Consider the following 14,264-nt stretch of genomic DNA (forward strand, 5'->3'; position numbering starts at 1 on the left):
TTGTTCACCGAAAAACAGCAGGGAGTTGGCAGAAGTTGCTAAAGGACTAGAGGAGCAAATGTTGAAAATCGGCCGTGTTTTAGATACTCGTTGGGTAGCCTCCAGCTTAATGGCGGTGAAAGCAGTTTGGACAGATTTTAAAGCTTTGTACAATCATTTCATTGAAGCATCTGAAGACAAACAAAGGGACTCGAAGCAACGTTCAACTTACAAAGGGCTTTGTAGTACATTATCTTCTACAACTTTTGTACACAACCTGGCATTGATGTTCGATGCTCTAGAAGAGTTATCGGATTTGTCCTTACAGCTTCAAAAATCAAGCCTCAACCTTATCCAAGCCCACAGTGATGTAACACGTTAATCAAAGTGTTTGAAAACCGAGTTGAAAACATGGGTAGACGTTCAGTGGAAGCTAAAATTGCTATTGACGATTTGATGTTTCAAGATGTTAAACTTTGTGTAAGATCCAAGATACCCAGTATTCCAGAAAAAACAGTTCCATCGGAGCCTCGCTAACAACTTGACTTCAAGGTTGCTATCATCATCTTCAAAATGCGGCTGAACACTACACCAAAATCATGAATGACATCAAAGTGATCCACCCCATGTATTGGCCAAAAGACTTATCCATCACCTACGGAGAATGTGATATCTATATCTTGAGATAGATATCATGATATATGAGAAAAATATCTTTTAGAATTTCAGAACATTAAGTTTTCATTAAAATAACTAGCCTATGCCTAACTTATAGTTGTGTTCTGAACTCAAGTTTCTGAGTTCTTTTTTTGTACTTACAGTTAGTTTTGTGTATTGTTGTTTTGTTTCTTTTGTAGTTTTCACTTTAAAAATATTAACAAACAACTAAAACTAAGTTTACCAACAGTCTTGGCATTGCCTTACAATATTATACTTACAAATCCGTACATATTTGTTATAATAAACTAACAAGCAAATAAAATAATCAACCTTAACTTTTTAAAACTACACTAAATTTTAAAAAAAATGAAACCGTGTTTCTCCACTCTGTGTGTCATTTATTTTGTGTGTAATTAAACGCTTCCTTTTCCTTTCCAAGAAGTTGGTTTATTTTGAATGTATTAATATTTGTTTTGTACCCATAAGGTATGCAATTTTTTTTGTAAAATATGCAAACTTGTAAAAAAGCTGTTATATTAACAAACATCCATTTACATATTAATATGTATTATTATTACTACTGTAATGTGTATAAATAAAACTGTGAATAAGGCTCAATTTGTTTTTTATTTTACCATTCATTAAAAAATTAATATTGGCGAGCTTCATTGATTCAAACAAAATGGTCAATGAAATCAAACCAAATATTTCTGGGAAAATTTAAAGTAGGCAACAAGGTGTTAATGGAGTAGAGTAGAGTAGAGAGTAAAACTCAATAATTTAAATTCATGTTTTTATTTTCTTACATCCTAATCAAGCACCTTAAAGAAAATAAAACAGCATTAAAATATCACTTGGTATTTTATAAAAATGAATGTATTATTATGTCTGGGTGGCCTAAAAACAAAGGTTTACAGTTATAATTTTCAAAAGTTTTCCTGGGTGAGGGACCCCCTCCTTCCTGGGGTGTATTCCATACCCACCGGTCTGAGCTTCCCGCTTTAAGAGTTCCCACACCTAAAATTTTAGAAATTAAGCACTGACGATACCACACACATTTGGTTGTGTCTTTTAATATACATCTACTTTATTATACTATATTAATATACTTCTGTGTGTAGTCCTGAAAGTTATGTATTATGACTAGGTCAGTTATGTATATTTCAAGCTGTTATACTAAGGTATTTGCAATCAGCTTTTAAAGGACAAGTAAATACAGTTAGTCAGCAGTTTATACAGTTAAAAAGAATTAACTTGACACCTGTTTGTCTATGTAATCAAGCTAATAGAGTCTGTCTGTTTTATACAATTTATAATAAATTGTTACAATGCTTGATGTGACTTAGAGGTAGTACCAATGGAGAGGGCTTCTATGTTTAACTGACTATTTGTTTTCACTAATGAACGAAAACATTTTTTTATAAGTTATGTTGTAGTGAAATTTTCTTATTTTAGAACATCAGGAAATAGGATAAGAATATAATTTTATAGAGGTTCCAACTCTATTTCAACTCCTATGAGCAGTTGATCTACAAAAAAAATTTTATCTGTTGAGAGCATAAAACACATGTGCTACATCTCATCATTATAGACCATCATCAAGTTGAAATACAAAAATATGGTTTCTCTAGTTGCAATCCTTTTTGAACGTTTATTGATTTTTATCTTTATGCTTTTTTTAAGGCGTGAGGGATGTGTATGTCAAATTTAATTTATTTTAGATACTTGTAAGTAATAAAAACAAATATATAGTTCTAGGGGCTGTGACTTCATTTCAACCCCTTTGGGTGGTTGATCTTCATAAAATATGTTTCATTTATCTGTTGAGAGTAAAATAAGTGTCTCTGCCTTTTCTTATTTCTAGAACAAAACAAAACATAGTTGGTTTTGGGAACCCCTTTCCACTTTCAACTTCCTGAAATCAGGAAGTTGGAAAATTATTAATGCGTGAGGGTTATGCCCATTTGTTTTTGTGTGGTAAAGGACCACTGACCTCTCACAGTTCCAACGTAAATGCGCCTATCTATCATAAAGAAAAATCCACCTAACACCCGCAACCTGTTCTTTAAATAGTGAATCCACGGTGGTTTAACAGAATTTGTAACAGTAACATATCCTAATCTGGAAGTAACTGTATTAAATCTTCCACAAATGCACCCTCTTATGATTGTCACAATGCTGTCTCCAACCGGTGGAATGCAAGAGTTAGTAAAATTCTTATCCGTGTCCTTAACAACCAACTTAGATGTTATGAAGCAGCAAAAACAAAGACAAGCCCACAATCGTGCCCGATTGCAAAAAACAGATTGTGTAAAACACAATTAAAACGATGCTTCATGTCATGGCGAGTTCTGAATGGAAGAAACTGCAGCTTATTTAAACTGTAAATATATAAAAGTGGTTGGTCTCTATGTCATAACTTTTGACGAGCAAAAACATTCTCTCTTGTTTTTTCAGACCTTACAATTGTATACTTAACGTCTTTACTAGCATCAAATTCTATATTTACTGGTAAATGAATACCATTAAACTTATTTCGTATTTGAAGGTCCCATATATGAATTATTAAACTATTGTGACAGACGAGACGTTATCTTATATAACATACATGTTGAACAGAGGAACCTTTTTAACAATTTTTAGGACTGTATTTCAAGTGTAACCACTTGTGATTCATTTAGACAAGTTTTTGTTCTGCTTTTTTACTTTAACCTTAATCATGAGCCAACAGACAATGTAGACTTTGCCTTTTATATATAGAGATTATCACTAAGCAGAAATTTAAAACTATATTCCCAATGCGACCTCTAGATTACTTTTAAAAAGTGTTCAGTAATGTTCCAAGACTTAATACACAGCTATTGACACAAACCCAGTTCAGAGAGTCCAATTTTAATTTTTCTCACTCCACCCTAGAGAGCGCATGCTGCTCGCCACTGGGGTAATTCATTCACAATGGCCCCCATATTTGTTTATGCTGTGCTCATCATGCAGTGACAAATTCATATCCATTCTACCACTTTTCTGTGTTCAATCTACCACTGTGGTATATCTTTACAAATCTACTTTAGGAAAAAGTAGAGAGTTCAGGTAGTTGTAAGGAAAAGAACAAATAAAACCGGTTTCAAATTTAATTTAATTGACTAATATGTACAAAAAAGCTTAAAAATTACAAAAAATGTTGTTTAGAACAAAATGTAATTAATTATTAGTTGAAAGAATCAGTGGCTTTGTAGTGTCTCTCATCAGAGGTGGAATAAACATGGCCTTCGCTGGCGAGGAATTCCAGAATTTTTCTGAAACAAACATTTTAGAATGTAAGAGCAAGATCAATGAAGTAACTGCGCAACAAAACAGATTTTCAGAACAATTAGGTAAATTAAAAATATATATCACGCCAATTATCTAAATTAATAATGGATCTTCTTCGTCTTAGATTATTATTCACAAAGCTTGCTATTGGCTATTGTACCACTTTAGTCTCAACAGAGCTGTCTTTTCTATTTTGTATCTTTCCACACATACATTTTAACTCTATTACATATTAATTCTAAAATAGAAAGCCAAACTTCAAAAAATAGTTTTAAAACACATTAAAATGTAAAAAATGCTTTTTGTCAAACATGAAATTTTTGATAGCCAATCTTAAATAAGTTAGGCACTTAATAATATATAGGCCACCAAACTTTGGGATATGGTTAAACATCCAAAAAAAGAAATGAGATATAAAAATAAAATTTTAGTAGATATGTTTTACCAAATAAACCAAAAATATTATTACTGTAGTAATTGTCTTTTTATCAATCTACATAATGTAACTACACAAGTAAAAATTTGAAAACATTTGGCCAAAAATTTACTTAAAAAATTGTATTTTTAGTAAGGTGAGAACTTAATAACAACTCTCCTTTAATCTTCTGCATCAACTTTTCTAGAGCGGAGATTTTTATGTACTTTATTACAATAAAAACCTGCACTTTCAAATCACTAATCTATAATTATTTTTAGCAGAGATATAATGATATTGTGGTCAAAAAATTAAAACATCAGCTGGAAAAATTCACAGGCACTGATCAAGACAAAGAGAATAAAAAAAAAAAAAAAAAAAAAAAAAAAAAAAAAAAAAAAACGTAACTATGAACTATTGATAGTTGAAGTTGATTTCAAAAAAGTCAGAGACAAACCACACACCACTGTTGTTAGACAAACTGTGATATAAAATTGGAAAAAAAACCATACCGAACATTATAACATTGGAAATACATGATGATGACAGATCGCCATGTTTACGATCTGGCTCCATTTTATGGCCATAATTTTAGTGACGGCAAATCAACAACATAGCACTCAAAGAGTTAATTTTACAACCATCTTTTTTTTGTACATAACATCTGTTTTCAACAATACTCAACCAACATCTTGACACAGTTCATTGTAGATCTGGGTCAGGATGTGTGGACTTCAAGCTACAAATCAGGTCCAACATCTCTGAGAACCTGTAGATCTCAATAACCCACACTCAATAAACATATACACTTCTTCCTCCAAATACCTGTATCTGTTTCACTTTTGTCTCAACAATTCTACAATGTATAAATAAATAAAAACTTTTCGCTTAAAACAATTTTCATCAAAACAAACAAAACCAACAATCGCACATCAATTTCTTTGAAATAATTTTGGCTGAAATAAATGAGATTTGAAATATGATATGATACAATACGATTGTAGTGGAATTACATTAAAGTTACTTTCTTCCCTAAATAGGTTGTGAATAGGGAAAGCAAATTTCAGCACATTAAAATACACTTATTTATTGTAATAATTATATGGCACTATTCATTTTATTAAGTAAAATCCAAATAAAGAATTATGAACTAATTTGAATCCCAACATTTTACGTTGTGTTGACTCTAAAATTTATAAAAAAAAAAAAAAACAATAACAAACCAAATCAACCTATCAAGTTTGAGAAAACAACCTAATTTCATAAGTGAGTAGACACCTGTTTATTAACTGAGTAAAATTCAAAATGCTGTCTACATTGAATCAACCCCTCCCACCATACTTACATTAACTGAAATCATGTTTTTAATCATACAATTTTGTGTGACTGATACAAGTATACTTACTCGACTTCTTTCATAGGCATTTTCACTGTCAAAGAGCTGACGATTGTTTCTACGCTTGCTCCCAGTTCAGATTGACAGTTTTGCTGCAAAATAATAATAAGTAATTATTAAAATGAAAGTATTGATGACACCAATTTTCGTTATTGACAGCTAAGTAAATAAATGATCAACCAAAGCGGCCGAACAAAACAAAGTCATATTTCAACAGATAATACGTATCTCCATCCATTTCTGCGTGGAAATCGGCTGCACCTTTTTTTGCCTAAAACTACAAGTTGCACTCCTTCAACAAAGCTACTCTGTCTTCCTGCATGTACAATGACAAACTAGGAACCTTGTTGAGTTGGGTCTTTCAAAGCTGTCATGAGTCCAGCTAAGAAAGCATCTTTCAGTGTTTTGATAGTTTAATTTTTCCATATTTTAGAAGTTACTCGCCTAACATTTACCAATATTTTGTCCATAAAAAAAATATTATTGTTATTGTTTTTTCCTACATTGCCACATTCATCTGAAGTAAGAATGACGCCAAACATCATCATGTAATCATCTCTTTCTAACAATAAAGACTGTATGCTGCGTGTTCAAAGCAAAATCCATTTTCCTTCCTCCGCAATGCAGTTATTTTAAACTTGGGAAGATTTTGATCTCCTTCACTTTTTATAAAACTGCACCAAGTGTTGGAGATGTATTACTGGAAAAAAAGAAATGCATTATTTTCCGAATACAACCAACAACAAACCCACTGTATTTCAGTTTTCTACTGGTTTTGTATTCTATTGTACATGTATTTTTCTACCGACGTTCCCAATGGTTTCTTCTTTTTTAAATTTATAAACTGAGCGTACACTGTTTAACGTTGCTTCACTAGTTTTTCTTTTACTCAAAACAATATATTTTCTTCGGAAAAAGATTTTTGAAAGTATCTAAATTCATTCAACTCTGTTTTACGGTCGCAACTTTTTATAGGTATTCCTGCACTTCTTGATGCCATAACACAAAAACTACAGTTAAATATGAAACAAATCAAATCGATACTAAGACAAAGTATACAAATATTTTACACTATATAATGCGGTAATAAACACAATAAACTTAAAACATATTACACTGAGCACTGTATGCAAGCTTAGGCCTACATAAAGCACTCCCACAAAGGTCCGTCACCCCCACCAAACCGATCAATACTTAGACTTTTGACTTTGATTACAACCCCATCCTATCCTTATTGTTGTGTTTAGGCTGAGGAGTTCTAATAACTAATATAAGCAGTCTCAGATAAGATAAAAATGTTTAAAACTTCTAAACGAAGAAGTGACCCCTGACAGATATTAACAGTTAATAATGTTAAAAAGTTTAAACCACTTACAGCGACCGCCTTCAGGACTCGTTGCTGCTGAGGGTTCAGGTTAAACCCTGCTGCATAGTCACTCCCTCCGCCCATACTCGTGTCCATGCCTCCGTATGTAGTGGACATTTCTTGCTTTGCTGCAGGCACTGGTGTCTGAAAAACGTGTTATTTTTCCAGTACAGAAGGTATGAAGTTTCAGAATAAGTTATTAAAGGAACTTATGCCTGGTAGTAGCTCTCTCCCAAAGGTGTTGAAAACTGGAATTAGAAATAAATGTGTTATTATACGGCATGTTTGATAAATAAGTACTGTTTCACTTTACTGCCATCTACCTCATAGAGCATGCGCACTTCTAGCTGACTACTCAACCATCTTGCATGTCTCGAATTTAAATTGTGTTGTCTTAGTTTGTTCACATTATATATGATTCATTTATAAGTTTTATGACCATTTGTTAAAATTATGGAAGGCCTGAGGAAGCCAATATGCTTGAGAAAGACGTCAACCTAATGCACTTGAATAAAGATGTGTAACAATTGTTGAATTTGATGTTTTTTCCATAATTAAAAATTTATAGTCATTGATTTCCTGCCAATTGTGAAGCGCAATCAATAATCATATTCCTGAAGTGCTTGAAATCATCTGAAAATAATAATAAAATATCAAACTAATCATTGTATCATAATCTGAAGTGTTAAAATTGCAAGAATGCCCGACAAAATATACAGAATGTGTAGTTATCGAATTGAATTGTCTTACATTTTATTACGACAATGCTCACCCAAACATTGTTTGTGACACACAAGGTAAAATCAGACAATAGTGCTGGGAGGTTGGAAAAAATGATTGAAGCACCCACCCTACAGACCTAATCTGTTCTCTTCCGATCACCATCTGTTCCTTTGAATGTGAAATGTTCCTATATGAATGATTAGCACTATGAGTATGAGGTTGGTACAAAAAAATGTCACAAATAAATGGACATATACGGGGTGATTCATGAAGTTCTCCCCCCACTTCTACAGCACATTGTACTAGTAAAAATAATGAAAAAATGTTATATAAACATAGGTCCGAAAACGGCTTCGTTAGCGAGTTACAGCTAGCGAAAGATTTCGCCTGAATTCCTGGGTAAAGAGTAAAATAAAGCCATACTGAACTTTTGGAAAGGTTAATTAAGTAAGAAATATCGTGGATTCTTATGTATTTTTTACCTGATAAAGCTAATAAAATAGGTTTCAGAACTGTACCTGTAGTAGTTTTTGAGGGATTCAGGGTTAAATGCAAAAAATTTGGGCACGAAACAATGTTTTTTTAAGTTTGATGTACAATAAATTTGTTAAAATTGGTAATAAATACATAAAATCAACAAACATTAATTGTAGAGAATTTAATTCTGAGAAAATTGATATAATCAAAGTCTAAAATAAAACAGTAATAAGTACCAAAAAAATCGATTTTATTCAGTATAATACATTACTAGTTTTTAAGCAAAATTAATCAGGTTGGGCCAGAGCCGTACGCACCTTTTTATAATAGATGTTCGAAAATGAGGCCCTCATTATCAATACATTTTGCAGCACGTTGTGTGTATTGCTTTTGTTGTGTTTCTTAATTTTTCAGGACTTCCCTGTATCCTGCACAGCCGAATCCATAATACAGGCAATTAATTCATCACGAGAATTCACTTTTGTCTTGTATACAATGTCTTTCATCCATCCCCAGATGCAATAATCCAATGGAGATAGATCTGGTGATCTTGGTGCCAAGGGTGAGGCCCTCCACGACCAATCCAGTGTCCAGGAAATTGATGATTTAAGTAAGCAGAAACGGCACGTGAAAAGTGGGGAGGTGCTCCGTCATGCTGGAAGTACAAATTTTTGTCCTGAGATGTAAAAGAACATTCTCTAACAAGCTGCGGCAACTCTTCTTGAAGGAAATGCAAATAGAACTCAGCATTTAGGCGTCCAGGTAATATGAAAGGTCCAATCAGCCGATTGTGCAAAAGGCCACACTAGAACATTGACGCTAAATCGGTGTTGAAAGTTCTGTTCCACTACCTCATGTGGATTTTCTTCTGCCCATGAGTGTTCATTGTGCAAGTTATTGACACCATCCCGAGTGAATTGTGCCTCATCCCGTAAACAAAAATTCGCTTGTAGAGTTGATTATTAATATTCAAAAAGTTGCAAAACTCCAAGCGAAGCGGACCATCCCCTAGCTGTAGATGTTGAAACCTTTTGTTTATGAAACGGATAAAATTTTGTTTCGATTAAGTGACCTCCACACCGTTGACTGCGAAACTCCTATCCGCCTAGAAATACGTCGTGTACTTACACCTGGACTGCGATGAACAGCATTAATAACAATATCATCATCAAGTTGACAGCTCGTTCATAATTGGTTCTAGTACTTGGTAGTGAACCTGTTTCCCGAAGAGTACGAAAAGTTCCTGAAATTGTTTTGGTATCTGGAATCCTCCTATTAGGGTAACGTAGTTCATATTCTTCTACAGCAGCTCTAGCATTACCATTACAGTAACCCAAAATAAAAACCATATCAGCGTATTCCTCTGATGTAAATAAGTAAGGCATTTTTTTCGCTGAATAAACAATCGAATTATAACTCACAGAAACATTGCATTTAATAACACGATTCACAGAACCCAATCTCCTGCTGTAGCTTGCAAAACACCACTAATACACAGTTCTAACGTAACAGCACAGAATACCATTGTTGATCAGCTGTTATTCGTGCGTTACCAACTTAGAAATTAATAAAACAAAAAACTGCATTTCGATGATTAGTAAACAATAATGGGAAAATGTTTTGCTTCATTTTATTTTCGAACATTTGATGTAAATTTTTTTTATTAAAAAAAAAATACAACGTAATAAAACATGATATTTTTTATTTACAAACAAATTTATTTAACAGTTAATCTTGTTTTCTCAATTTATCTCATCATTAAGGAACAAAAATTTTGTTTTTTGTTTTATTTTAACTGAATACCGTACAGTATTTCTTTACAGCTAGTAATGTATTATACTGAATAAAATCGATTTTTTGGTACTTATTTCTGTTTTATTTTAGACTTTGATTATATATCAATTTTTCTCAGAATTAAATTCTCTACAATTAATTTTTGTTTGATTTTATGTATTTATTACCAATTTAACAAAGTTATTGTACATCAAACTTAAAAAAACATTGTTTCGTGCCCCAATTTTTTTGCATTTAAAAAAACCCTGAATCCCTCAAAAACTACTACAGGTACAGTTCTAAAACCTATTTTATTAGCTTTATCAGGTAAAAATACATAAGAATCCACGATATTTCTTACTTAATTAACCTTTTCCGAAAGTTCAGTATGGTTTTATTTTACTTTTTACCCAGGAATTCAGGCGAAATCTTTCGCTAGCTGTAACTCGCTAACAAAGCGTTTTTCGGACCTATGTTTATATAACATTTTTTAATTATTTTTACTAGTACAATGTGCTGTAGAAGTGGGGGGAGAACTTCATGAATCACCCTGTATTCACTGGCAGTAGATTTTCATGAAGATAAATTTCAGAAGCTTGTTGTTCTAAAAAAATGTGTACTTTAATTATTTGTACAAAAATAGTGACTAATTTTCAAACATAACCTGCAGTTTTTGTATTTTTTACCTTTTTCGAGTATATTATTATTCTCAAAATGATGACTAATGAATAATCCAGAGTAAATCCTTACCAGGATAATCTCTCACATAGTGAGAGATTATCCTTATCCTTATCTGATTGGAAGGGTTAACTAATGTTTACCTGATTATTACTCCTTTCTCTTGAGCTCTAATTAAATATAGAAACTGTCGTCTAATGTTGTAAATCCTTGCTTACCTGTTGGGTTAGATCCTCAGACTTCAACGTGAGGTGTATGATAGACAGCACGTGTTGAGTGACGGCGTTCAGATCAGTGATGGGTTGTATTTTGAAAACCATTATATGCTTCTGTGTGAACTGCGCATTTGCATTACGAACCGCCCCAATCATGGAGACGTACGTGTTTTCAACTACCGGAACCACAAAATTCTCATCCTGAAAAATTACCTTCCATCAGCTTTTGCTTTTTTATTGTTTATTTTACCAGATTGGAAACATTAAAATGTACCATTAATGCATGATTTATTCACTATAATAACACAATGCTAAAACATGTTTAAATGGTTCTTACATTATCTACATTCAATAATAGACAGATCCGTTCCTGCTGTTTCAATGCACAATGCATAATGATTGTTCTTAACAACTGTAGTCCTTTATTGGTCACTCATGTCGGACTTAGGCATATGCTGCTACAATACATATTATTTCAAAACCATCTAAACAAGTTTCATTGCTAAATAAATCTTCGCAAAATAAATGTTTGTTTGGCTGCTTGAGAAACACACGTCAGACCAAACAGCTGTCTAATCTCGTTAACGTTGGCTTAATAAGCAATTGTCTTCATAGCAAGCAATAAGCATTATTTACTTGTTCCATTATTATTGTGAATTCTCAGTGTCGTTCTTATTTATTTTATTCTTATTATACTAAATAGTGATAAATAAGGAATCAAATGAATGAATATTTTGTAATTATGTATTTTTTAATTTTTGATTAAATATATATATCCTACTATTGTATAGCTTACATGCTAATATTAAGTAACCAATCAAAAGAAGGTAATTCATTTCTTTAATACATTAGTATAAACTTTCTGGTACAATAGCTTAAAATTATACAAAATGTTAAAAAATTGTTTATGAATAAAATTTGTTTCTAAATGTGATGTAAATATGAGTATTAGTTTATTGGTAATAACTCACAGCAAAGATGATGTTTGATAATAATCTTTTCTTGATTCTTATTTTGTGAACAAAACAACATGAATATTTAAGAAATAAATAATAGCTTCTCATGTGATCTGAAAATGTCAACTATGTAAAAGTAAAGTATTAATACTTAGCAATAATTAATTTTTGTATTGATTTCTGTAAAAAAGTGTAGGGGAGATTTTATTAAAAACTAGAATTCAATAATCTTTGACAGACTAAATAAAATTAAGGAATCTGATTGAAGATTATCAAACCTAGATATCTGAGGTTAGTACTTAACCCTTTAACTGGTAATCGACAAATTTTCCATTGATTACGTGTCTCAACTTGTATCTGTTAAGATTCTGTTAATTTGCATTGCTCACTATCATCACTCTTTATAGTATGTATCCGGGTAAATATTGACATGATTTATATACCACTGTGAAGAAATCCTGAATATTCTAACGTCTTTTTGATGTCAACTGAGATGTCACACATTTATGTTATAAGTGATGATGAATAATTTCTTTAATAGTACTTGGCTGTCTTTACTCGGTCAAGTACTGTGATACCGGTGTCATCCATTTAAATTTTTAAGGCAATATTGTGTTCATTAGTGATTATTATTCATTGAAATAGTTTCAATGAATATCGAAGTTAATGTTTTGTACAAACTAGTGAAGTGTTATAAAAATTATTTTTGTTTGTATTTGAAGGTTAGTTATAGACTTGTCTAGACTATTACTAGCAAGATTCAGTGTAGTTTTTATAGATAATTACAGTTATATTTTATGGATAAAAATCAATCAAATACAATATCTTAAAACTTGTCATAGCCTATTAAACTTTAGCAATGGCTCAAAGTACTAAAATACACTATTTAAAAACCTTTGTCTTTGTCCATTAACCAGACTGCAGTGAAGTACACTTCATCATATCAATAAGATAAGAAATCTATTATTAACTATTTCAACATCTATAATCATTCCATTACTCATCTCAAGGACTTTTCCCACCAGAGAATTTCAACAAACTTCACATTAATTTTAAGCTGACACTATAAAATTACAAGATCATTATTAACTCATATATGCTCTTTGCAGAATATGTCTTTAGCTCTAAATATAGCTCTGTCTTTGTTTCTAAATATATCTATTTTATAAATTTTTAAAACTGATGTTTCCATGAATGATAATAATGTATTTTCGTAATAGGTCTAGTTTATGCATTAAAAATAATATATTTATAAAATAAAGCATATAAAACTATAAATGTTTTTAAAAAAAAACTGGTATAAATTTATGATTTTTGGCAATCTAAGAATTTTAAATTTATTCACACAACTATGTTCCATAGGTAAACCCAACCATTTTATTTTATCACAACTGGAATTTTTATTTGTGACTTAAAAAACAAATTTAAGTATTTTATTTTATGATTCATACTAAATATCACATTGTTCTCTAGTTAATTGTGAACAAGTTATACCAAATATATATATATATATAGAATAACAGCAAAAAAGATTTGTTATGAATTTAAAAAAATAGTAATTCGCTGATAAAACAACCTGCCAGTTCAAGAGCTTGGACTATTTAATAGAATTTTGCGTTGTGTCAAATTTCTGTAAATATTTCTGTAAACAGGTTTTGTAGACAATAAACATCTGTTCCATAGACACATGTGTGTTTTCTCTTTTCGGTGGTCCAGATATTTGAAGGTTATTGATTGTTTCTATAAAGTTATCTGCAGTCTTAAATATTATATAAATAATAATATAGTATACAAAAAATAACTTTTTATATAAACAGAATAACAATAATCAAATTAGTACTTACAGTTTCAGCTTCAAGCCAATGGATTCCTTCGATTGAACCTGTGTTGTCTTCTAGGGTGTATATAATTTTCACACTTGATCTATTTATCTTCTTAACGATTCCCACCAGTTTCAACTGAAAATAATCAATATTTTGTTGTATCATGACGAGTTTTGTGATTGTCGACAAACTGAGTTTCAGAGTAGAAAAAATGTATTCTTCACTGGATTAATGGTACATTATTGACATAAGATATTAAGGTTTGAATTGTAAGATCATAATAAAGATTGTCTTGATGCTATGGCCTAGTGGTTAGTGGGTCGAGCTGAAAATGCTAAGGGATCTTATTAAGACATAAGATATTAAGGTTTGAATTGTAAGATCATAATAAAGATTGTCTTGATGCTATGGCCTAGTGGTTAGTGGGTAGAGCTGAAAATGCTGAGTCATTAGTTTAATCTTCTTGCTGTGCCATCGATAATGTACTTTCT

At 31.5% G+C, this 14,264-nt stretch overlaps 1 protein-coding gene across 3 annotated transcripts in view; it reads right to left on the reverse strand.

Moving 5' to 3' along the window:
• Positions 1 to 3,756: 3,756 nt before the first annotated feature.
• The window catches only part of LOC124364852 (replication protein A 32 kDa subunit-B), a 30,174-nt gene continuing 19,666 nt past the window's right edge, over positions 3,757 to 14,264 (reverse strand). For all 3 annotated transcript variants that reach the window (XM_046820641.1, XM_046820640.1, XM_046820643.1), the window contains 5 exons: positions 13,795 to 13,908; positions 10,998 to 11,195; positions 7,138 to 7,272; positions 5,772 to 5,854; positions 3,757 to 3,935 (listed from right to left, as the gene is read on the reverse strand). In XM_046820641.1, the coding sequence (XP_046676597.1) occupies positions 3,848 to 3,935; positions 5,772 to 5,854; positions 7,138 to 7,272; positions 10,998 to 11,195; positions 13,795 to 13,908 (618 nt within the window). In that variant the 3' untranslated portion in view covers positions 3,757 to 3,847. The remainder of the gene's footprint in view (positions 3,936 to 5,771; positions 5,855 to 7,137; positions 7,273 to 10,997; positions 11,196 to 13,794; positions 13,909 to 14,264) is intronic.

The sequence above is a fragment of the Homalodisca vitripennis genome, chromosome 6, assembly GCF_021130785.1.
Source record: "Homalodisca vitripennis isolate AUS2020 chromosome 6, UT_GWSS_2.1, whole genome shotgun sequence".
NCBI lineage: Eukaryota > Metazoa > Arthropoda > Insecta > Hemiptera > Cicadellidae > Homalodisca > Homalodisca vitripennis.